Raw genomic sequence first — 24,197 nt, 5'->3', positions numbered from 1 at the left:
ATCAACATATTGAAGGACACACCTGGGAAACTAATGAATATTCTTCTCCCGAGACCTCCCCCAGGATTCCCATCAGGATAAGAACCGGCCGCAAGTTTGGTGCCAAGACCCACTGATAATTATGGGAGACCACAGAGAAGGGGACGGCTGTGTCTGACGCTGTAGGTATAGTGCATCTGTCAAAGACAGGTGAGGGAGAGTGGGGAGGGATGTAATATGTAGAACCAGCTTGCTGGTTGCCTCATAGGTAGAGACAGGAGGTAAAAGAGTGTTATTTCAGGTTATACCCTGCCGGGAAAGAAAAATAAAATAAAATAATAAAATAAAATAAAATAATAAAATAAAATAAATAAACAAAATAAAATAATAAAATAAAATAAAATAAAACAGAATGATACTTGAAACTAAAAGCTTGAAAATTTTTTTCTGAAATAAAAATACTTAAAACTATACTTCATGGGCACACCGTACCCCCAGGAAAATCACCCCAGCACAGCTAACAGAGACAAATGCCAAACAAATGGGCATTAAAGAAGAAAAGGACCTTTGGACTTTGGTTAAATAGTCCGCTTCACTTATGAAGGAAAGAAGGCCAGATGCATTAGATTTTCGATGTCCACGCCGCATGCCAGAAGACAGTGGAAAAATATTTAAGCTACTCGAGGGAAGAAAATGTGAGCCAAGCCAACCTTTAAGCCTGAAGGCCGTAGACAGACTGCTATAAACATTCAACGACTCGGAGCCTATTGCTCTCACGAGCTCTTGCTAAAGACTCACCAGAGAACAAGCTCCGAGCAGCAAAAATGAGTTGGAAGACATCAGAATGAAGACTGGCAGCAAGCTCCGTGCCAAGACTAAATGATAATTACGGGCCGCAGAGAAGAGTATGGCTGTGTCTGACGCTATAGGTAAAATACAACTATCAGAAACCGGTGGAGGGAGCCCTGGCCGCTTTGGCTCAGTGGTGAGCATGTCAGCCCCTTGAATTGAAGGGTCCCGAGTTCGATTCTGGCCAAGGTCACGTACCTCAGTCGCAGGCTCGATCCCCACCCCTGGTCAGGTCCCTGGAGGGGGCAACCAATCGATGTGTCTCTCACATCGATGTTTCTCTCTCTTTCTCTCCCTTCCACTCTCTCTGAAAAGCAATGGGGAAAAAACACCCTCAGTGAGGATTATAAAAAACAACAGGTGGAGGGAGAGAGTGGGAAGGGATGGAAAGCACAGAATCAGCTTGCTGGTTGCCTCAAAGGTAGAAACAGGAGGTGAGAGAGTATTGTTTCCAATTATATGCTGAGGGAGACAGATGGAGGTCAGAAGGAAAGGTCACCAGCTCAGTTTAATATTGCTCCTGGGAGGGAACTAATAGGCAATAAGCGAAACGAGGGAACGGAAAGTGTCGTGCAGAGGTACTAAGATAAATGCACTCATTAGAACACTAATTCAGCCCTGCGGGCATGGCTCAGTGCTTGATCGACAGCCTATGAGCCAGGAGGTCAGGGTTCGATTCTCGGTCAGGGCACAGGCCCGGTTGTGGCTCCATCCTCAGTAGGGGCCGTGCAGGAGGCGGCCGATCAATGACTCTCTCATCATTGATGTTTCTCTCTCTCTCTCTTCCTCTCTCTGAAATCAACCAATCAATAAAAAAAGATCAATAATTCAAACCTTCCTAAATGCCAAGCGAGAACACACAAAATGGATCACACTGCGATCTAAGTGTAATAAAAAAAGAACCCAACAGACTGAGGTCAGGCACATCCTTTCAATCAGTAAATGTTGTTGGGCTTGACTCCCTATGAAAGAAAAAAATTCACATTGGCTTAAAAGACAAAATCGAATACTGTGCTGCCGATCAGAGACGCTCCTGACACAAAGACAGAGAGGTTAAAAATAAAAGGATAGGAGAGAAAAAACTTAAAATAATTAAAAGATATAAGAGGCCAACGCAGATGACCGAGAAGCCAGGAGTTGCCGTCTTGCTTCAGCGAGGTAGAATTCAGGCCAAAGGGCATGAAGTGAGATAAAGCGGGACACTGTGGGACTCTGAACTCTGCAGCTCCCGATAAAGACGTAACGGGAATACTATTTCTGCTCGCAATGGCCTAGCAACGGCTCTCATAAGGCAGAGACCTGACAGGAGGAATGTCCAGAAAGGCACTGAAAAAAAAACAAGAATATGTAACATATCGAGCTTAAACCAAGACATATCAACTAGATAGATAGATGATAGATAGAGATAGATAGATAGATAGATAGATAGATAGATAGATAGATAGATAGATAGATAGATGATAGACAGACAGACAGATGGAGGTAGATAAGCTAGATAAACACAAGGCTGCCTGTAGAGAGCTTAAAAAACAAACTCATTAAGGTAGATCTAATAAAGACAAAACTAACAGACAAAGGTGGGTCCTGCGGTGACACCCATTTTCCTTCCGAAATGAAAGATGTAACCCTCCACCTGCAGCATGTGCCACCAGGAGATGGCCCTCAGCAGAAGAAAAGGCCTCGTCCAAGGTCAGGCCTCCTTCCAGAGCAGCCCTCATCCACTGAAGGGTTAATGTGGGAACAGTCGTCCCAACTGAGAGGGGCCTTCCCAGCTCCAGGGCTCCCGGTGGGCTGGCTGGGTCCTTTGCTGAGACGGGTCAGCTTGTTCCTCGGCCCGGTCCTGCCCCCTTCCCATCCCTCCCACGGGGCTTCGTCCAAAGATCATTCTTCAACAAATGCCTTGCTTCATAGTCTCTGTCTCGGAGTCTGCTTCCAGGGAATTGAATCTGCAACAGAAACATACAAACTAAAAATACACTGAGATACGGTCTCTCACCTACCAAAGTGGACACGAAGCCAACAGCGTGACAATGCACTTTGTGGGCAAAGTTAGGGGAAGAAGGTAGCTTCACTGTTGCTGGGAAGCTTAGTCGTATCTTACAAAATCATATGTGCAGTAACCTTTGGACCCGGGAAATCTGGGAATTTATCCCAAAGATATACTAGCAAATGCATGGAAAGATGGGTGCAAGGGTGTATTTATTGTAGCACAGTTCTATCATAACAGCAAAGGAGTGGACACAAAAGACAACAAATAAGAGACTGATCGAGTAAACACAGCACATCCACCTGGTGGAGTACTATGCAGCTATGAAAAGGACAGAGGACCATCTCTTCAAAGTAATGTGGGTGCTCCCCAGAGAGCAAGTGGGAAACACTTTAATTCATTTTTCCAAAAAAAAGTAGGGAAACTAGATACATACATACATTTGCTTTTTAAAAAAAATGTTTTTATTGATTTTATAGAGAGAAAGGGAGAGGGAGAGAGAAGAGAGGAAGAGAGAGAGAAACATCCATGAGAAAGAAACATCTATGAGAGAGAAACATCCATTGCCTGCCTCCTGCACACCCCCTACTGGGAATCGAGCCTGCAACCAGGGCATGTGCCCTGACCAGGAATCGAACCCTTGACCTCTCTGTGCATGAGATGGCGCCCAACCAACTGAGCCACACCGGCCAGGGTACATTTGCTTATTTTAAAAAAATAATGGAAGGACAAAAATACCTGACTGGTTATCAATGAAGGGAAGGGAATGAAATCGAGGAGACAGGGAGAGAAGCTAGACTGCTTTGAATATAACTTGTTTCGTAGATTCAGCCTCAGAATGAATTAAAAGTAAAAAGCAAGCCCTAAAAATGAAAAGGGAAATTATACAAATGAATCATAATTATGTAACACAGCCAGTTGGTGCTACAACCACCCAAGCAGGAATTGTCCCCAGGAACTTACACACAGTAATCTGACTGTAAATCCCTAGTGGGATTCACTCTCAGGACAAAAAGAACTTCAGAAATATCACAAGCTGTTTCCTGTGATCGTCTCGTTGGCTGCGGTGGTTGGTATCATTACTCTGAGACTGTTGTGTGTGTGCTTGTCGTGGGATAAAGCAAATAAGTAGTTATGTTGGTGCCATGAGGAGTCAGGGTTTTAAGGAACAGGAGAGAAAGATGGAAGATCAACAAGGTTCAATTAAAACTCTGTAGTTCGGAATATGAATTAGTAATATCATTACAAACACACTATGTGTTTTATCTCTTAAAAGTAATACATATTCACCCGAGCTGGTGTGGCTCAGTGGTTAAAGCATCAGCCTGTGCACCGAAGGGTTTCAAGTTGGGTCCCCTGACCTGGTCCCAGTGCATGTGGGAGGCAACCAATTGATGTGCTTCTTTCACACTGATGTATCTCTCCCTCCCTCCCTCCCTGCCTTCTACTCTCTCTAAAAAAAATTAGTGGATCCTTCTGCCTCTCACCGAACCCTAACCCTAACCCCAACCACAATCTCAACCCCAACCTCAAGCCTAACCCCAAGCCCAACCCCAACCCTAACCCCAACCCCAAACCTAACCCTAACCCCAACCACAATCTCAACCCCAACCCCAACCTCAAGCCTAACCCCAACCCCAACCTCAAGCCTAACCCCAAGCCCAACCCCAACCCTAACCCCAACCCCAAACCTGACCCTAACCCCAACCACAATCTCAACCCCAACCCCAACCTCAAGCCTAACCCCAACCCTAACCCCAACCCCAACTCCAACCCCAATCCCAACCCTAACCCCAACCCTAACCCCAAACCCAACCCCAATCCCAGGTCTCTATTTGCTGCACTCAGGACAAAGGATGCAGGAGTTGGGGAGCCACTGCTCTGCAGCTGATCTTTCATGTGCTCCTTTGGTGACAGACTTTCTCAGACGGCCCCTCACTTCACTTCACCTCTAGTCTCAGTGCTGTCTTCAAGCAATTTATACTCGTGTTGAGAAGTCAAGACTAGCACACGTTTCTATTTTATGTTGCCAACGTTGAAAAATGCCACCTTCCCCACAACAGTAAAATGTAGGCCCAAAATAACTTGGTTTATTCCAGGTCTGTTTCATAATTTATAACCCTTGACATGAGCTTTTAAATTCTACTTTAAAATAACAAAAGAACAGACCCATCATTTATAGCTCATTCCCAGCACTTTCTTCTTCCTCTGGCCAAAACATGGCTGTTGGGTCCACATAAGGGCATGTCGGTTGGTCTAGCGGGACCATCCTGCTGTGGTTGGTCCATTCTGCTATGAACAGAATGTCTGTGACGGCCCCAAAATTCATATGTTGAAACCTAAGGCCCAACGTGATGATCAGGAGGTGGGGCCTTTGGGGTGATTAGGTCATGAGGGTGGGGGCCTCACGAATGGGATTAGTGCCCTCATAGAGACCCCAGAGAGCTCCCTCACCCTTTCAGCCATCTGAAGAGGTGGGTCCTCATCAGACATGGCATCTGCCTTGATCCTGGACTGCTCAGCCTCCAAATTGTGAGAAAGAAACGTCTGTTGTTCATAAGCCACCCAGCCTGTGGTATTTTTGTTGTAGCAGCCGGACTAAGACTCATCCGGGCTCTTCCCACTCCCTGGGACTGAACTCTCATTCCAGGTGCTCTCAGAGTCACACCCCTGCCTGGCTTTCTAGCAACCCCAACCCACCCACAACTGTGCCGGTTGCTGTCGTGCGTCAGTGTGTGACTTCAGTTGAATGGTCATCAGAACTGTCTGAGGAGCCAGGGGACAAACGAGACCCTGCCAGGCTCAGGTTCCAATCTGTACATTCCTCCCCTACCCGGGACAACTTTGCATTTGAAAGGTTCTGAAAAAGAAAACAACTCTATGAGACTCAGTATTGCTCTGACGACTGAAGCCCCCTTTTCAAGCCCTCGTTTAGCTCAAAGAGAACACAGTGTCAGTCCAGGAAAACTTTGCCCCGCTGGGTTCACAGTAAGAAATGGAAGCTCAGCCCAGCCGGGCCTGGCTCAGTGGTTGAGTGTCGCATGGTTCGATTCCCGGTCAGGGCACAGGCCCGGGTTGCAGCCTCGATCCTCAGCAGGGGGCGTGCAGGAGGCAGCCGATCAATAACCTCATCATTGATGCTTCTGTCTCTCTCCCTCTCCCTTCCTCTCTCTGAAATCAATAAAAACATATTAAAAAAAAAAAAAAAAAAAAGTCCCTGGGATCCACCGCCTGGGTGTGCGAGCGTGGGCCACAGGTGAGATCAGAACCTCAGGTCACCGGTGGCACTGAAGGGCGTTTACCCAGGTCCGCTCTCTAATTCACGCAGGCCCTGGTCCCACATGGGCTGCTTCCGGCTCTCTTGTGGGGAGAAAGTGTCCCAGCGACTGGAACCAGAGACGTCGCAGTTAGGGGGAGCCTCTGCTATTGAAGAAAAGGTGGATATGTCCCCCAAATTACAAGCGGTACTTGACCAACACAGAGCTGGAGAAGGAAACAAGGCGCCGACACACTTTCCCCCTGCGTCCAGGGGGGAAATCAGGGAGTGAGGAGACAGGGGACAGCCAAGCTGTGGACGGACTGAATGAGGGGATACCAGGGGGCCGCAGCCCTTTGCCGCCACAGAGAACCCCGTCCGCGCAGAAGGGCTGGGAGGATGTGCCGTGTCCAGGCAAGAAGTGGGGAGTGGACGGGTCTTCACTGCGGAGAGCGCCTCCGCCCGCATTCCTAAGTTGCCCCCCTAAACAGTGGGGATGGGGTGCAGAGAGACAAGCCTTGGCCCTGTTACAGCAGCTGCTCGCCAAGCATTTAGCCAAAGGAGCAGCCTCTTCGCCAAAGTCGCTTTTCTGCATTGCATTCATTCCCAGCCCACAGATTTGACAGCCACCCAGCACATCCCGTGCTCTCCAGTCCTCTGGCAAAAAGTTAGCGGGAAATGAGGCATCTGTCCCCAGAGAGCAGCGCTCGGGGCCCCAAGCCCTCCCCCGGGCCTTGCCTGATGTGAGCTGGGTCTCTAATAGGCTGTGGCACCTACAGTCCCCTCCAGACCCGGGGCTTCTCCAAAGGCCTGAGGTTAGAGAGGACGGTCTCGGCTGGAGGGAAGCTGGATGGCTCAGGAGAGGGTTTTCCTAAGACCTGGGCTGCCCGGCTCTGCCCGAAACCAACACTCCCTCCCTCCCCCTTCTGGACCGTGACAGGGCCGCTGTCCTCAGACCTGCCTCATGCTCCCATCTCCTGTCTCATTATGAGTCACTACTTATTATTACGGGGGAAGTGCTTGCTAATGCAAAGAGAAAGAGAAAGAAGGGGACATCTGTAATACTTAGAATTTTTAAAAATATACAAAAAATTTAAATAAATTAATTAAATCAAAAATAAAAAGAAGGGAGGGAGGGAGGGAGGGAGGGAGGGAGGGAGGGAGGGAGGGAGGGAGGGAGGGAGGGAGGGAGGGAGGGAGAAAACTTTGCCTAAGCGTTGCTCCCTTCTAGGGCCATGGTTAGTTCTGGGTCCCTCAGATGTGTATCTGAATAGTGTTCCCATAGGCGGGAAGGGCCACTTAGAAGAAGGGTCGCCCTAGCCACTGTGGCTCCGTGGTTAGAGCATCGCCCCGCGGACTGAAGGGTCCCGGGTTCGATTCCAGCCAAGGGCACATACGTCGGTTGCAGGCTCGATCCCTGGCCCAGGTTGGGGCGCATGCAGGAGGTAACCAACCGATGTGTCCCTCTCCCATCGATGTTTCTCTCTGTCCCTTCCACTCTCACTCAAAAAGCAATGGAAAAAAATATCCTCGGGTGAGGATTTTTAAACAAAGAAGGTCAAGGTCAGCTGAGAGCAGCCTGGAGAGACTTGAACGGATCTGCCCATCCAGCACGCTGAGCGCCTGGGAGCAGGCCGGGGGAAATGGGGGAGGAGGGTTGGGGGGAGGCAGAGAAGGGTCTTTGGAAAGATGGGAACCAACCAAGAGGGTCTTGGAAGGATGAAGAAGGCGCTCAGCCAGTGAGAAAGGCACCGGCAAGGAGGCGGCCAAGAATTCCGGGCTGGAATGTCTGGGATGCCCTTTGCAGTTGTGTTCTGGGCTGGGCTGGGAGCTAACTTCCCCAGCGCTCGCAATGACCCCCCCAAATCTGCATTTGTCATCTGCTACAGGCGACAGCTTGTGGTTCGTGGAGCTCTGGAACATGAAGGAGACGGGGAGTGTCCGGCTTGAGCCAGAGTGGCATGGAAGAGAGGTGGGAGCAGTCAGAACACACAGGGAACAGGTGCCTGCAGAGACACAGGTCACAGGGAGACTAGCCCAGCACAGGAGCCTCATCCCTGGGCGCCCCGAGGCAGGGGGAGGCCCTGGGCACACCCTAGTCCATGAGGTGACGTTCCAGCCATTTCTCAGGGTCCCAAGGGAAGCCCCCCACCCAGGGCGGGAGGAGGGAGGGCAGCTGGGCCATGTCTCTAATCTCTGTTTAACCCAGTCCTGCTTCCCCCCAAGCTCCTGTCACCAGCCCTGAGCATAGCTCTTCTTTGTGGTCGCTAGGAAGACAAACTCGCAAGCAGGACTGTCACAATTCAGGAGCACCCGGGGCGGTTTGACATTAAATAAAACACTTGGTGGTTTTCCCATCCGCTAAGAGGTTCATTCCACTTGGGCTGCTCGACACCATGAGAACAGCCTCGTCTGACCCTCCGGGTGTCCCTAATCACCAAGGTCCCTCGGAGTCGCCGGCTCCTGTCGCCTGGGGGAGCCGAGGGAGGAAGCGAGGCTGCCACACACAGCCGCCTCCGCCTTGTCCCACGAGCCCTCTCCAGACTGTTTCCCTAATGACTGATTCGCTTGCCAGTCAGCATGGAAGTCTTTTGCAGCCAGACCTTATGCTCGTGCTAATTTTAAAATAATGGTAAGACATCGTGTTCAATTCTCCTGCCCTGGTTTCTTAGCTCTGGCTCTCGCAGGCTTCCAGCTCACTTATCAGCTGTGATTATAAAATAATGGAGCTGGTTGTTTAAACAAAAGCTTCAGAATACATTTTTTTTTTTTTTTTGGAAGACAAAGTTAACCAAAAAATAAACAAACCCCAAAACCTTGCACCACGCTTGGACGATCAAGAATTGCTTTATGTAAATTGCTGTTGCAATAAGGTGATCGAGATAAATTGAGTGTTTACTGGATTTAATATCACGCACCTATGCAGCTTTGGGAAAACTATTATGATTCGATTTTACTAAACCCTCATTAATTTTCACACGGACCACCCTTTCCTGCTACACAATTATCTAAAAATGCCTCAAAACAGTCACCTTCGAAAACCCCAGGCTTCAAATTCATTTCAAGCTTTGGGGCACTTGAGAGAGAAGGGCGGTCCCCCCATGGTCAGACCCAGGGCGCCTGCCAGGAAAATGCTATTCAGGGTGTGAGTGTGAAGTCTCACCTGAGCCACAGGCCGAGCCCCTTTTGGCTCCCATAGGAGTGCCCACCACCTGGGGGGGTGTCCCACAGACCTGAAGGTGGAACAGAAAAACCCTGGGAGGAACCTCTCTCAGCCTCGACCATCAAAGGACAAAAGTGCAGCCACGCAGGGGGCAGTAAGCAGGAGGCCTCCACGGGGAGGCCAGCTGGGCACTGGACACGGGGAGCGAGACATCCCGGCAAGGTACCTGCATCTCCCGGCTCTGCGGCAGAGGCGTCTCTGGGAGATGCAAAGAGGACCACTACTCAGCATTCCCTTCCGTAGGACAGAGAACCAAGGAAACTGGGGGGCAGGGTCGGGGATCCTAACAGGGGTCTGAGCTGAGTGCTGTAAGAGGTTTAGATCAACGGAGAAGCCTGGGGAAGCCCTCCTGGAGGAGGTGATGTCTGAGCTGGGACTTACAGGATGGAAGGGTTTCTGTAGACCAGGAAGGGCAGAGTTTGCCTCACAAGAGCGAAGACAAGGCAAATGCAGAGAGGGAGAAACAAGCGTGGTTAGCAGTTAGCAGGACGTGACCTCGCGTGGCCGAGGGGCTGGCACGCGGCAGGAGAAAAGGGCGACTCTGGAGAGGGAGCTGAGAACTGGTGTGCCAAGTGGTATGGAGGGCGCTGTCCTGCAGGCACAGAGAAGGCCAACTGTCCCTTCGGGGCCTGGGCCCACTCTGGCCTATCTGCTCATGGGCAGGTAGGTGGCAGAAAGGGCCTGGCACAGACCCCCTCCCCTGGCACTGTGGCGGAACAGACCCTGAAGTCAGCTGGGCTGCAGGGCTGCCCCTAGAGGGACAGCCAGGCATATGGCACAGCCTCTGAGAGGTTGGTGGGCGCCGGCCATGACGGGGTGTCCAGCCGTATCCTGAGGGATTCCGGCCCAGAGGGCACCAGACAAGGTCCCTAATTGTAACTCAGAGCAGGGACCAATCCCCAGGCACTGAGCTGAGCCAACAGAATGAGGTGAGTGATGTAAACAGCTTGGGCCCTTACCCCTGGGGTACCAGACCCCGTGCCTGCCTATCAACAGGAGATTCGAGAGTGCCAGAAGCCCAGAGACCCTTCCTCAGCCCCCAGCCCCAAGCCTGGCTGCACAGGAAGACACAGCCTTCCCCCAAGGTCAAGCATGCAGACCCTTTTTTTTTTCTCATTGTTAATCCTCATGGGAGGATATTTTTCCCCCTGATTTTTAGAGAGAGTAGAAGGGAGGGAAGGAGAGAGACAGAAACATCGATTGGTTGCCTCCCTCACGCACCCTGACCGGTGCCCAGGATCGAATCTGCAACCCAGGTACGTGCCCTTGACCAGGAATCGAACCTGCAACCCTTCGACCCTTCCGTGCACAGGCCTAGGCTCTAGCCACTGAGCAGCGCCGGCCAGGGCAGGCCTTTTTGATGTTAAGGATGTTACTACAAAATTGCTGCCAAATCCAGTGCATTTAGTAAGTTGCCAGGTGCCTGCTCTGGGGGAGCAGCTGTGCTTGGCTCTGGGGGGACAGAGTGTAGCACAGTGGCAGTGAGCCCCCCAGATCCGGCAGTCCAGGGTGCTGAGAGTGGGGTGGGAAGAGCAGAGGCTGGGGGGTCGCACAGCAGGGCTCCCAGCCCAGGGGAAGGGAGCTCGGAGCCTTTCCCAGAAGAGTCCCTGAAGGACCAGCAGGAATTCACCCGGCAAAGGGTGCTCCAGGCAAAGGAGCAGAAGGTAGAAAGTCTGCAGGGGAGAGAAAGTTTTAGAAATCCCAGAACCTTGCAAGGATCTAGTCACTGTCCCTTGAGCAAGGCAGAGGTGGGGGGGGGGGGGCATGTGCCCAAGGCTTAAGCCAGCAGGTGGTGGCTCCGGCGGACTGTCTCACTCCAGCTCTGTTCTCAGGAGCTGCGGGCTCAGGCAGGTTACTGCAGCCTCAGGCGCGGCCTCAGGCTCTGGTTTCAGGCGACAGGAATAATGCTGGCCACAAAGGATGTGTTGAGTGTCAGTTCCTCTTATTTGTCAATGAAATGTGAGCGCCGGGCTCCCTGGGCTGAGGGGGGCGGGGACCCAGGTAAGGACAGGTGCGGAGGCGAGCCTGTACCTGGGCCGTGGGCGGCGGTTGAGTCATGAGGCCGGAACACCACCAGGCCTCCCACAGCTCCTCCGTCCTCGTCCTGGGTGTGCAGATGGAGGGGGGTGCCAGGCAGCCTGGCCCTGTGCCTTTGGTTCCAGCCCCAACCCCTGCCGGTGTGCCAGCTCTAGGCCCTTCCTGGACCGACACAGCCCCTCCAGCTCCCGCCCCACCTCGCTGGCGCTCGTGGTTTGGAACCCTCAGCTCTGGACAGCAGGCCCCCAGCAGTTTGGTGCCGGCCCTACAGGAGAGGAGAGGACTTCACCACCACCCTTGCCCACCCCACCACCAAAGTCCTTGTGGTTCTGTGAGCCCAGGTAACAGGGGAGGCCAGGGAGCACGTCTGGTGTGGGCATGAGGGCAGACACAGAGAACACAATCACCAGGGTGAGGGGCCAGAGCCCTGGGAAGATGCCCCCCTCTGCTCCTGCCAGCTGCATGAGGCCTTCCCCAGCCCTGCCTGTCCAGCCCAAGGGTTTCTGTCCCAGGAAGGAGGGCACTGCTTGCATTCATTCATTCGTTCGTTCATTCATTCAACACTGAGCATGTTTCAGTGGCTGGTACGGAGCCTCCCAGAGCTGACAGCCCGTATCTCATTGTCTGCAGGCCAGCAGAGGAAACAGCCCATTCCTCTGACCAGGGGCCTGTCCTGGGATGCACAGGGGCTTCAGGGTGGGCCCACACATCCTTATTTCCTCTCTTCCTGAGGCCCAGGCTTCAGACACTCCTCAAGCATCCCTCTCCCAGGCTCTCAGGCTCCTGTCACCCTTTCTGCCTGGTCTACCTCTCTGTGGCCCTCTCTACCCCTGACCCCGGGACCTCTCCCTTCTCTGGTCTCTATGCCCTGGTGCACAATCGTCTGCACAGGAGAGGTTCTTTCCCTCTCTCCCACCTGCCCTGGGCACAGCAAAGACCCCTCCAGGCTGCAGAGACCCTGGTCTCTCCTCCCACCAGCTGCCCACCCCGGCAGTGAGAATAGCCGAGTTTGACTGAAATGAGGTTAACAAAGTCACCTCAAAGGGTCAGGGGTTGTGGACTAGGTGGGCTCTGGAGGCCTCTGGAGGGCAGCTCCCTTGCCCACCAGCAGAGCGGGCCACTGCACTTGCTCCTTGGGGAAGCTGGGTGTCCTCGAGAGAGCAGCGGCCCAGGTGCACCTGCCCACCCCACGTGCACACAGGTGAGGACACCGCCCTCACTAGCCCCAGGACATCTGTTCTGACAGGTTACCCTGATAATAGGAATGAGCCACCCTCTTCAGGCAGCTCCTCTGTGGTCAAGGATCACAGGTGATCCAGGGATCAAGGTGAGGCCCATCTGCAGCCAGACAGCAGGAGAGCTCTGGGCAGGGCTAGGAAACCAGTGTGCCCAGGGGTGGGTGGGTGTGGGGGCCAATTATATACGGTCCATGAGAATCTGGGTTAAGGTCAAGATAAGGCCAAGTTGGGGGTTTGGGGGGTTAGGGCCAGAACTTAGGCCAGATCCAGCCACAGCTTACAGTGGGTGTGGGCTGGTTCATGAACTGTGTAGGGACAAGAGCACAGCTGCATTAGTGGGCAGTGTGGGGCCAGATTTGGGAACCAGTAGCAGCCAGCAAAGCAACATGACCCGGAGGGGCCGGACCCAGGCCTGCACCCACCAGGGCTGCCTCCCACCAGGCCTGCCTCCCACCAGGACTGCCTCTACGTTCACACAGCCCAGGTGGGTCCGCGCTCTCCTGAATCCACAGCCCACGAAGGCAGCCCCAGGGAGCACCCACCACCACACACGCTCCGCACTCAGACGTCAAGGCAGCCCCTGCAGGCCCTGAGCATGGATTCCTACAGAGGCCAGCGCCCACACACACGACACTGTGAACACAGGACACTGCGTGCTTATGCCACACCCCCCAGCACCACTGCAGTCTCTTCAGGATAATTATTTATTATTCATAGTCATCAGCATCTTCATTAATTATTCATATGATCCTTAATTCTTATCCTTAACAATAAGAGCAGTAAATAGCAGAAAAGTCCTTGAGGTGCCTAAGGCCCAGGGCCGGTTCTCCGGGCAGTTAGACCAGCTACTGCCCCCAGGGCAGTGGGGGGACCACAGACCCCCCTGTCCACTGCCTGGCCCTGCCCCTGCCCCTCCCACTGAGGCCCAGAGGACAGCAGGAGATGGTCCCAAGAGCTCGGGAGGGGCTGTGCCTTCGAGTTCCTCTCCCCTTCGTGGCCGGGGCCTCCAGGGCGGGGCCTCCGAGGGGAGGGGCCCGGGCAGTGCTGAATCCTAGGTGAGCCATGTGTCCACACCGGGCCGCCCCACTAACTGCCTGGGTCTGAGCCGTGTCTGTGCAGGGGCTGGGAGGTGAGGGCGCCCAGCTGGCCCGGCAGGGAGAGACGTCGAGTAGGGCCATCTTGGGGGAGCTCTGGGCCCCCCGGGGGGAGCTCCTCACACACCATGAACTGGGAAACCTGCAAAGGACAGAGTGTAAGAGGCAAGGAGCCCTCGGAGGGTACAGGAGGGAATGGAGGGGCAGTCAAATAGACAGAGAGGAGGGTCAGAATTCAGGGAGGGTCAGGAGGATCCGGTGACAGAGGACAGGGGGTCAGGAAGGGGCTGGAGAGAACCAATTGAAGGGCCAAGACAGACGGAGCAGGACAGAACATGAACCACAGGGAGAGGCTCTGAGGGTGGAAATAGAGAAATGTACTGTTGGTGGGCAGGAGCCAAACTGGGCAGCTGGGGGCTGTGGGAGCTTCCCCAGATAGTGGGGGGTGGGGGGCACTCAAGGCCACAGCCACTCCTTCCCAGGGACATAGCAGCTGAATCCACACCAGCCCAGAATAAGGGACCCTGAGTTGGGACAGAAAGAGAAACAAGGTTCCTCCAATCTAGAATGAACTCAGGGACCAAATGCAGGGGCAGGCTGGAGGCCGGGCCCAGAAGGCCAGGGAACTTGCAGAGCAGGCAGAGAGGTCTGTGGGTGCAGAGGGGGTCTGGGGGTGCTGACAAGCCCGCGGTGAGATCCGCAGGGAGGCTGTGAAGGGAGACTGGCACATTTGCTGACGCGGCCCTGTGTCTGCAAACAGCAGGCAGTGCGTGGGAGGGGGAGCAGATGCCAGAGGAAAGGGACAGTTCCCAGGCTACCAGAGAGGCCCAGACTCAGCTGTCTCTTAGGAGGCCACTCAGGAGAGAACAAAGGGCAACAGAGGCCCGTGTCCGGCAGGAGGAGAAAGATGGGGGCCAGAGGTGCCACCTAGAAACTAGCCGAATCCCTCAAGACAGCCTGCAAGGCAGCCAGCGTGATAGCCAATGGCTGGCAACAGTCAGGCCTGGGGGTGCCATTCACACCAGGGACTTGGGACCCTGTCCCAAGGGCTCACTGGCACTCGGAACCAACGACCAGACCTCAGGCTCATCAGTCCCCCCGCAGACCACTTGTGGTCACAACACAGGCACCATGAGCAGATCAGGCCATCCAGGTGACATAAGGGAGCCCACACCACTTGGCCTGCTGGCACCTCTGCCCAGCTGTCAGGGGGCTTTGGTTTGGGGGCTCTCCTGCCTTGCCCTGAGCCCACAGCTCCTGAGGCTTCCCCCCTCCAGGAGCACAGTCTGGCGGGAGGCTGGGGCCCAGGGTCAACCAGAAAAGGCAGCAAAGCAGACCTGGCTCAGAAAAGGCAGGACTGGGGTGCCTTGGCAGGAGGGAGCTTCGGAACTCACCTGAGAAAGCGAGTCCAGGGTGAGGGTGGGGATGGGGCTGACAGGCAGCAGAGGGCAGGCAGAGGTGGGGCCCGGGCCCGGGGTGGTCACAGCACTGTAGGCGGGCGGGACCAGAGTCATCTGCCTCTGTAGCAGCTGCAGGATGGTGGCCATGTCTGCACTGAGACGGGTCTCCAGCCTGGGGCAAGGAGGGGGACACTCTGGGTCTCAGGGAAGCGGAGACCCATTAGCTATGACTTTGGGGCACTCTATGGATGGGCCAGCTGGTCAACCCCAGGCTCACTCTCCATTCCAGGTGTGGCAGCCCCTGGCTCAGCTCTGAACCACAGAACAGGGTCACACTGCCAGACACACAGGCGGGCCTGGACGGACACTCTCCATTCTCCGTACAATACTGCCAGGAACCCACAGATCACACTGCAAATCTGGTACCGTGTGACCTACAGACCCTTCCCACACCCAGCGGGGGCTAGACTGGACCCCAGGGCTGCCCACAGACCATCCCCGACACCCAGCATGGGCTAGACTGGACCCCAGGGCTTCCCACAGGCCCTCCCCACACCTGGCAGGGACTAGACTGGACCCCAGGGCTGCCCACAGGCCCTCCCCACACCCAGCGGGGGCTAGACTGGACCCCAGGGCTGCCCACAGACCATCCCCAACACCCAGCATGGGCTAGACTGGACCCCAGGGCTGCCCTCACCTGTTGAGCTGCCTCTGGAGGGCATCTAGCCTGCTCTCCACCTCGCCCCGAGACCGCCGGCCGGGGCTGGAAAGAGGGATGTTGAGGAGGCTTGGAGCAGGGGCGGGGCATCGAGGCAGCTCCTGGTACTGGCGGCCCCGACTGTCCCCCCAGAAGCTGAAGATGTTGGACACTCCTGAGAAGGCCCCTGGAGCCAGAGAGCTGGGTGAGGGAGACCAGGACAGACGCCATGCCCCTCCCCTCGGCCCTCACCCTACCTGCCTACCTGACAGTGGGTTACAAGTGTCGCTGCTCTTCTCACAGTCCTCGGTCAGGGGCTCCCCTCCCGTTAGCTCTCCAGGGGGCCTGGGGCTGGAGAAGGGCACCAGGCGGAGGGGGCTGGAGCTGCGGCCTGGGCTCTCGTCGTCACTGCTCTCAGGGCTGGAGGGGCCGCTGGACTGGCTCTCCCCCCACGGTCCCCCTGGCTGGCCCCGGGCCCTAGGCACTGCCCCCGCCCGGCCTGGCCCCAAGGCCGACACCTCCCCTGGCTGTTCGGGGTCTGTAGGAAACAGAGCAGGAAGCACAGAGGAGATCAGAGTGGAGGGGAGGCGAGGGGACCAGAGCAGGCCTGAGAGGGGGCTCTGGCAAGACACTGTGGTGTGTCTTCTTTTCCCCATCCCAAAGTGGACTGAGAACTCGGGGCAACAGGACCAGGTCATCTCCCACTGCTGGCTGCCCAAGCACGGCCGGCGGCGATGCTGGGTGGGCCTCTCTGGGTCCCTGGGCCCTCAGCCTCGGTCCCTGGCCCCCTTGCTCTCCTCTGTCCTGTCTCTTCTCCACTCATCAGTTCAAGGCAGTGCCCACCCAGGCACCAGCCCTGGGAGAACCAAACCAGCTCAGGCACCCCCTGCCATGAGGGCAGACTTCCTGGAAGAGGTGACAGCTCACGTGGGCAGTGTTTGGACAGTTGGGGTGAGGAGTGGGGAACACTGAAGATAGGGGCAGGAATGTCTGCGGGGCTTGGATAGAGCAGACACAGCTACCCCCCCCCCAATGCACCCTCCTCCCTGTCACCTGGGCCTGGACTTCACCCTCAGCGCTCCATCAGGCCCCCTCTGGACCCCACCCTCCAGCCCTGCCCCTCTTCCCCCTCCCCCGCTGCACCTGGACCCCTCCCTCCGCCCCCTTCTGGGCTCTCAAGGACCCTGCCCTCCCCGCCCCACTCCGCCCTCCCCACCTCCCTGGGACCCGCCCGCCTCACCCTTGTCCGTGCGCCGACGGAAGGACAGCTTGCGTTTGCGTTGCCTGTTGAAGCCGCCATCCAGCTCCGTGCTGCCGGGAGAGCCGGGGATCATGTTGGTCTGGAACCAAGGGAGGCGTCAGGGCCCTTCCGCGCCACCCACTCTGCCGGGCGAGGCTCAAACCCCCTCATTAACAGAGACCGTGGGGCGGAGAGCGCCACCCTGGGGACCTCGGCCTCAGGACAAGGGCCGAGGCTGGGACTTGCACATCCTGGTCGGACTCCACACCATTGGACAGGCAGGGAAACAGGCCCAGGAGAGGATCCAGCAGCTTCAGGGCAGCCACCCAGGGTGAAGCCGGCAGAGGCAGCCCACTCACGTCTCGCAGGTTGAAGGTGATCTCCAGGCTGGACCAGAAGTGGTCGGAGAACTCGGGGTACATGTCCAGCACCTCCAGCAGGTCGTCCCGATGGATCTTGTGCAGGTCGCAGTAGGTGAGGGCCCGCACATCCCCGTTGGACTTGCCAGGCCTCGCGTACAGGTTCAGAGGCTCTCCAAAAATGTCATTCTTCCCTGAAGGCCACCAAAAGGGGGGGTTCAGTCCCTGGGGCAGCAGCAGAGATAGCAGGCAACTGTCTTCCGGAATCCTCACCCACCCTCCACCTTCGATCCCCAGCCACAGACAGCCCCTGCTCCCTCAGCTCCGGAAAGCAGGACTGGCCAGCAGTGCCTGAGGGGTGCAGGGCAGGAATCTCGGCTTTTCTTGCCTCCCAGCAACTGGAATCAGCCAGCAGGACCAGCCGATGCCCCATCAGCCCATGGCCCAGGCTTCCTTAGGTTCTAACTCCACTTCTGCCCCCAAAACCCAAGTCCCAAGTACCCCCTGGCCGATTACTGCACCCTCATAATTGTTTTTCAGACTACAGGTCAGAAAGCAGTAGGGACTTGAACCCCACATTTCATTTACTGAAAGAATTAGGCTCGAATAGCTTCCACAGCCCAGAAAAAGCCTAGTGAGGCTGAGAGTTGTGTACAGAAACTAGTTTCACTTGTGTCTGGGGGTGTCTGTGAACTGAGAAATGAAAATAAAAAATGGCCAGCCGTGACAAAGGAAGGACAGGCAGAGGGCAGGTGGTCCCCTGCCCAGGCACACCTGTCCAGGTGTACAGATCGGGTGGAGAGGAGGGGCGAGAGGGGCAGAGGGGCAGAACTCCCTCTGCTTGGCAGCCGGTGTGGGCCAGGCTTGGCTGTACCACAGGAGGATGCAGGGAGCTAAGTTTCCTTAGTAAAATCAGATGCACAACCTCTCTCCACTGCCCGCCTTGGAGCAGGACCTGGTGCTGCTCTAGGGAAGCCAGGTGTTGCTGCCTGTGGGGAGATCCTGAAGGGAAACCATCTGGGAACTCCCAGAGTTCAGCAATCCTGCCCCCCATGGGGCTCCTCTCCACTGCCCCCTTGGGCCTGAGCTTGGGTGAATTAAAGGAGCCCAAGGTCCCCAGTCCAGAGACCCCACATCTGTGTCCTCAAAGGGCTCAGACCTCTCCAGGCCTTGGCGGGCGGCATTCCAGCCCGGTGCCCAGTCCCCACCATACCCAGGATGGCCACAACGATGTCACCCCGCAGGATCTCGATGGAGCCCCGGGAGATGAAATAAAGGGCGGTAAGCAGGTCCCCTGCGTGCACCAGCGTGTCCCCTGGTGGCGCATGTGTGGTCTTGAACTTCATGGCCAGGGCCCGCAGGCAGCCCTTGGTGGCCCCACGGAAGGGCTTGCAGTGCTGCAGCAGCGAGCGGTTCAGGTGCAGGCAGATGTCAGCCTGCAGGCACTCGGGGAAGCCCTTCAGCACCTGGGGGCAGGTGGGGCTGGCTCAGTGCCTCTCTGGGACCCCACTCCACCCCGCCCAGAGACCCAGGGAGGAGCATCAGGGTCCAGTTCTGGGCAAGGACCCGGGTGCCCATTCTGGCTCCACCCCTTCTAGCCGGGCACCCTTGGGGACGCAGCCTCATTGCCCTAGGCCCCTATTTGCTGATGCGTATGGGGTGGAGACCAGTTCCCGGTGGGGCTGTTGTAAGGATTAACCATAAGGACCCTACTTGCAAGAGCTCGGTCACAGCCTGCCCCCGCTCCAAGGGCAAAAGGAGGGCAACATGCCTCTCGGGGTCTTTCTAAGTGCTAACTGTGATCACCTGAAGCAGAGAGCGGGAGACGTGCTCACTGCACCTAGCGGCGTCCCCACTGCCACTCAGCTCCCTCCAGCCCACTGCCACCAGCCTCCGGGCAGCCCAGGGGCCTCACCGCGTTCATGTCGATGCCATTGGTGTAGGACCAGGCATGCTGGAAGTACTCCTCGAGGCGCTGGCGCAGCGGGTTGGGGATCTGGTGGAAGCGGATGAACTCACGCACCCGGAGCATCTGCGTGTGGTAGCGGGCTGTGCCCGAGTACAGCCGCTGGATGATGGCCGACACGTTGCCAAAGATGCTGGCGTACATGAGGGCTGGGGGCGGGGGTGAGCGGGGCCGTCAGCATCCAAGGGGCCCGCCGGCCCCTGCACCAGTCAAGGACACATGCAGTCACGTCTCCATGTGAACACACACGCAAGAGTCACGAACACAGAAGCCCAGGCATGCACGCCCGTGGGCTCAGCCTGTGCCCCTACTTCGGCATCCCAGCCCCCAAACACACCACGATGGTGGCCCTGGAGTCTCCAAGTCCCCAAGGTCCCAGCGGGCCCCTCTAGCATCCACCCTCTCCTCCACCCAGGGCTCTCCCCGCTGCCCCTGGCCCCCCACCCCGCACACACTCACAGCCAATGAGCATGACGCAGATGGAGAAGATCTTCTCGGAGTTGGTGTTGGGGGACACGTTGCCAAAGCCCACGCTGGTGAGGCTGCTGAAGGTGAAGTAGAGGGCTGTGACATACTTGTCCTTGATGGAGGGGCCGCCCAGGCCGCTGCTGTTGTAGGGCTTGCCGATCTGGTCGCCCAGGTTGTGCAGCCAGCCGATGCGGGAGTCCATGTGAGGCTGCTCCATGTTGCCGATGGCGTACCAGATGCAGGCCAGCCAGTGCGCGATCAGCGCGAAGGTGCACATGAGCAGGAACAGCACGGCCGCCCCGTACTCCGAGTAGCGGTCCAGCTTCCGGGCCACGCGCACCAGCCGCAGCAGCCGGGCCGTCTTCAGCAGCCCGATGAGCTGGGGTGGGGGAGACGTTCCACGTGGGGCACGTGAGAAGCGGGGGGCGCTGCGGTCTTCCTCCCAGAACCTCCTCCTGATCGTCTAAGCGCCTCCCACGCGCCCGGCCCGGTCCCAATCATCTTTGCGCCAGCTTGGTGACAAAGGGTACATGGTCCCCCACCCCCGGTCATGAGAGTGAGGAAACTGAGACTTGGAAAGGTGCAACACCCACCCTAAGGTGCCTGGCCAGGGGTCCCAATAGCTTCCGGGGCACTTTTGTGTGAATTAGAAGACAGTGGTCTCTTTGGATACACAAATGAGAAAAACGCACTTCCTCTGCACCCAGTGAGTGGCTGGGGTAGGCAGGGGGCTGGCATGGGGCAGCTGGGGCAGCCTCCGGGCCCCTCCAGCCCTGTTTCTCTAGCCACTGCCTCGCCCACCCCCTCCTCACCCTTCCCCCGCACCCTCCAGGCCTCTCCTGCCCTCCCCTCCCTCGGCCTCCTTCCCAACCCACCTCCTCCGAGCCAGAGCCAAAGATGAGCAGGTCGAAAGGGATGGCGGCCACCATGTCAATGAGGAACCAGCCCTTGAAGTAGTGGACGGCGATGCGGCCAGGGTGGCTGACCACCTCCTCGTTGGCGTTGACGTAGGTGGTGCGGAAGTTGATGAGAATGTCCACGATGAACATGATGTCCACGATGAGGTCCACCACGGCCAGCGGCTGGCAGGCGTAGCCGCAGTCGGGCGCCACGGGGCCCTCCTCCGTCTCCTTCAGCAGGAAGGCGGCCGAGTAGGGCGTGAAGACGGCCGTGTAGATGACCAGCAGCAGGATGAGCCAGTCCCACACGGCCTTGAAGGGGCTGTAGTGCAGGATGGTCCAGCGGTGGATGCGAGGCGCCTGCAGCTTGTACTCCGGCAGCACGTCCGCCCCCAGGGACAGGACCTGCACCGGGAGGGAAGGCAGCGGGGAGGGAGTGATGTCCCACTGGAGTCGGGAGCAGGGGAGGACAGGCCATGGGACCTCCGGGGTGGGAGCAGGTGACGTCTCTGTTGGGGCCTCCAGAGAAGAGGCCAAGCAGAGTAAGGGGGAGGCCAAAATGTTCTGATCATAATGTCCACCCCTTGGCCACATGGCCACAGCCACTGCCCACACCTCGATCTGGGCACTATAGTTCCCCATGGAGCACAGGGACCTCCCAGCTGGCTCCCAGTCCAGGGCACCATGCAGTAACGCCCAGAAGTACTCTTCTCCACCAGCAACGCAGTCCCCTACTTTGGGGTGTGACTCCCACCGTTCAATCTTGCCCACACCCAATATCCCCATGAACACACACACACACCACGGCCTCTGTCCATGCCACTGGCCAAGGACACCAGCCATCCAGATTCAGGCCCCTTGGCCCCCGAGAGAGAGAGAGACTTAAACACTCCCACCCCTGCTCCTGCAGCCCCCTCTCCTGGCCCAGAGCAGCCCTCCCACATGCCTGCGAATAGACACAGAAGACCTAACGCAGCCATAGACGCATCTACAGGTACACAGAGGGACATGCACACAGGCAGACGTCCAGGAGTGACACACCCAGCACAGGCTCACCTGCACATCCTGCCTCTCGACAGTCAGGCAGAAGCCAAACTAGGAACAGCTGAGGCCAGCTTCGCACTGTCCCAGGAGCCTCTGTCTGTCCCCCTATGGCCTCTCCCACCCTTGAGAATCCTCTCACAGACATCTGACAACCCAGGAGCCCCTCATGAGCTCTCTCAGCCTGGCCCACCCTGGGAGCCAAAATTGCCCCTTGCTCCCAGCAGCACTGACTGCCAGGGCTCTGTCCTCAGGACTCTGCACTCATGCTGGGGACCCTCTGGACCAGAGGGACTGTTTGGAGGACATCGTCTTTGAAGAAGTAACTGGGAGTTCAGATGGGCCATAGGTAGGGGTCTGTCCACCCTGGGCTGGCCCCGGAGGCTCTGAAGGCACAGGATGGGTGGAGGGAGCTGCTGGGGACTGAGGCAGGGGATGGAGGGTGTGACTTCCAGGTCCCCACTGTGCTGGTCTTCAGCCCATGTTGCCTGCTCCTTAGGCAGAGAGCATGGGACAGTGGCCTCTCGGGGTCCAGTGGGACCAGGGCCCCTGCAGACCCCACCATGGATCTCCTCCAGGTACCCAAGAGGCTAAACCACACCTGGTAACAATGACCCAGCCCCTGAGTCTGCCCATAGCAGGACTGGCACCGCTGCAACACACACACACACACACACACACACACCCGGGGCAAGCCTGGGACGCAACACCTGGACCTGCAGACCTCATCTCACTGGCGCCAGGCCCAGCCCTGCAGCCACCAGCTTACTAGACGGCCTTGGGCCAGCTGTGTAACCTCCTTTGACCTGTGGTCCCACAGAATACTGAAGCTCCTTTAAACCAAATCCTGAGTCCTCACCTGTGTGTGGGAAGGACCTGCCCCATACCTGTCCCCCGCTGGGAGGAGCATGAGCCACGGCAGAGAGCTCAGGTGCCAGGCGGTGGTGGCAGCGGTGGGATTCTCGGACTCACCCTTGAGCCACCTCCAACACCCCCTCTGCCACCCTCCCCCAGCCTGCTCCAGGCTCTCTGACATGGGGGGGAAGAGGTGCTCCCAGGACCACGGGGCAGCTACCAGCACCTCAGGCTGTCCAGGAAGAGTGAGCCAGCTGCCCCCGCTCAGCTCCCCTCACCGCCATCCAGGGGCCTCCGACCCCACCCTCCTCAGACTCCAGCCTGCAAGCCTGGACCCCTGAAGCAGCCCACGCATCCCTCTGCCACCCCTGGTTCACCCCCAGCACAGGGCCGCTGCCCACTGGCGGGAAGGGGGAGGGGGGCGACCTCCTCTCCTCCCCACCTCCCACCATCCTCTCTGGGCACCCATTTCATTCCTACCCTTCCTCTCCTCCCTCAGCATTTTGAGCTAGAAGACTGGGCCACGGGAGCCCTTGGAGAGGGAAGTCCTGGCAAGAAAAACACTGTCCGCCCAGGCCCAGCAGGCCTGGGGAATTGAGAGCTAGGGCCAGGAGTGGGATGAGCAGGGCTTCGGACCCTCTGGCTCCCCAAACTGTCCTGCTTCTAGGCAGCCCTCTCCCCGCCTGGAGCCAGAATCCTCTGGGCCGCATCCTGAGTCCCTGTCCCAGCCCTGGAGGGGAGAGGGAGGGGCTGGGGGGTCACCTACCTCCTGGGCCACCAAGCTGGAGATGCGCACGGCCCGCCTTACCCGGCCTTTCTGGACCCTGGGCTGCAGAGCCCCAGTCCCGCTCGCCTTCCTGGCGGGGGCCGCCATGCAGGACTTGGCTCCCCCCAGCCTGCCTGCCCTGGGCCCCGACAGCCCAGCCAGCGCCTCACCTGCGCCCCAGCAGCAGTCCCAGCCCAGGCTGAGCCCCAGAGACCGGCGGCCTGGCTCCCAGGGCAGCCTCTGGAATGAAGCCAGGGTCGCTGGGGCTGGGCCCCCGGGGCCGGGGTCACCCTGGCAGCGAGCGCGCACAGCGGCGCGCGGGGCCGAGGCTGCCCATGACCCCCCGGCGCGGGCCCCGCTGCCAGGGTGCTGCGCTCTGCCGGCCGCCAGCCCAGCGGCGGCGCCGCGGTCGGAACCTCGGCCCCCGGGCCCGCCCCCGCCGCCCGGGTCCCCACCCCGCCGCGCCCGGCCGCCCCCTCCCCCGCCGCGCCCGGCTCCCGCCGCAGCCGCTCCGCCGGCGCACCCCGCCCCGCCCCCCGCAGCCCGGCCTGTCACCGCAGATTAATGGTCTCCCCGACACCCCCGCCCCGCCGGCCCAGGGCCCAGCCAGCCAGAGGCAGGCAGACACCCGGAGACGGAGGGCCCGGCAGAGCCAGGAACACGCGCCGCTCGCTCTCCACACTCACAGGCGCGCACAGAAGCGGGCCGGGCAGAGGCCGGGCTCCAGGTGGGAGCCACAGAGCCAGGGGCCGGAGGGGCGGGGCGCAGGCAGCCAGACGGGGGACCTGGGATGTGGGGGAACATTCTGGACTCAAGGCCAAGGGGCTGGAGACCTGGCGGGGA

General features: G+C 57.8%; 1 protein-coding gene across 3 annotated transcripts in view; it reads right to left on the bottom strand.

Moving 5' to 3' along the window:
* Window positions 1-13,255: 13,255 nt before the first annotated feature.
* KCNH2 (potassium voltage-gated channel subfamily H member 2) overlaps window positions 13,256-24,197 on the bottom strand; it is a 32,750-nt gene continuing 21,808 nt past the window's right edge. The window contains exons 1-11 of one of the 3 annotated variants that reach the window (XM_081146838.1): window positions 23,355-23,767; window positions 20,669-21,097; window positions 19,785-20,172; window positions 19,275-19,474; window positions 18,573-18,825; window positions 17,360-17,553; window positions 17,001-17,100; window positions 16,026-16,298; window positions 15,761-15,947; window positions 15,058-15,235; window positions 13,256-13,805 (exon numbers count right to left, since the gene is read on the bottom strand). In XM_081146838.1, the coding sequence (XP_081002964.1) occupies window positions 13,656-13,805; window positions 15,058-15,235; window positions 15,761-15,947; window positions 16,026-16,298; window positions 17,001-17,100; window positions 17,360-17,553; window positions 18,573-18,825; window positions 19,275-19,474; window positions 19,785-20,172; window positions 20,669-21,097; window positions 23,355-23,462 (2,460 nt within the window). In that variant the 5' untranslated portion in view covers window positions 23,463-23,767 and the 3' untranslated portion in view covers window positions 13,256-13,655. Of the gene's footprint in view, window positions 13,806-15,057; window positions 15,236-15,760; window positions 15,948-16,025; window positions 16,299-17,000; window positions 17,101-17,359; window positions 17,554-18,572; window positions 18,826-19,274; window positions 19,475-19,784; window positions 20,173-20,668; window positions 21,098-23,354; window positions 23,768-24,197 lie in introns of those variants that run through there. The other 2 variants (XM_081146836.1, XM_081146837.1) reach the window with 2 other exon arrangements.

Source organism: Miniopterus schreibersii, assembly GCF_964146895.1.
Source record: "Miniopterus schreibersii genome assembly, chromosome: 9".
Lineage (NCBI taxonomy): Eukaryota > Metazoa > Chordata > Mammalia > Chiroptera > Miniopteridae > Miniopterus > Miniopterus schreibersii.
This window is presented reverse-complemented; position numbering and strand designations above follow the sequence as displayed.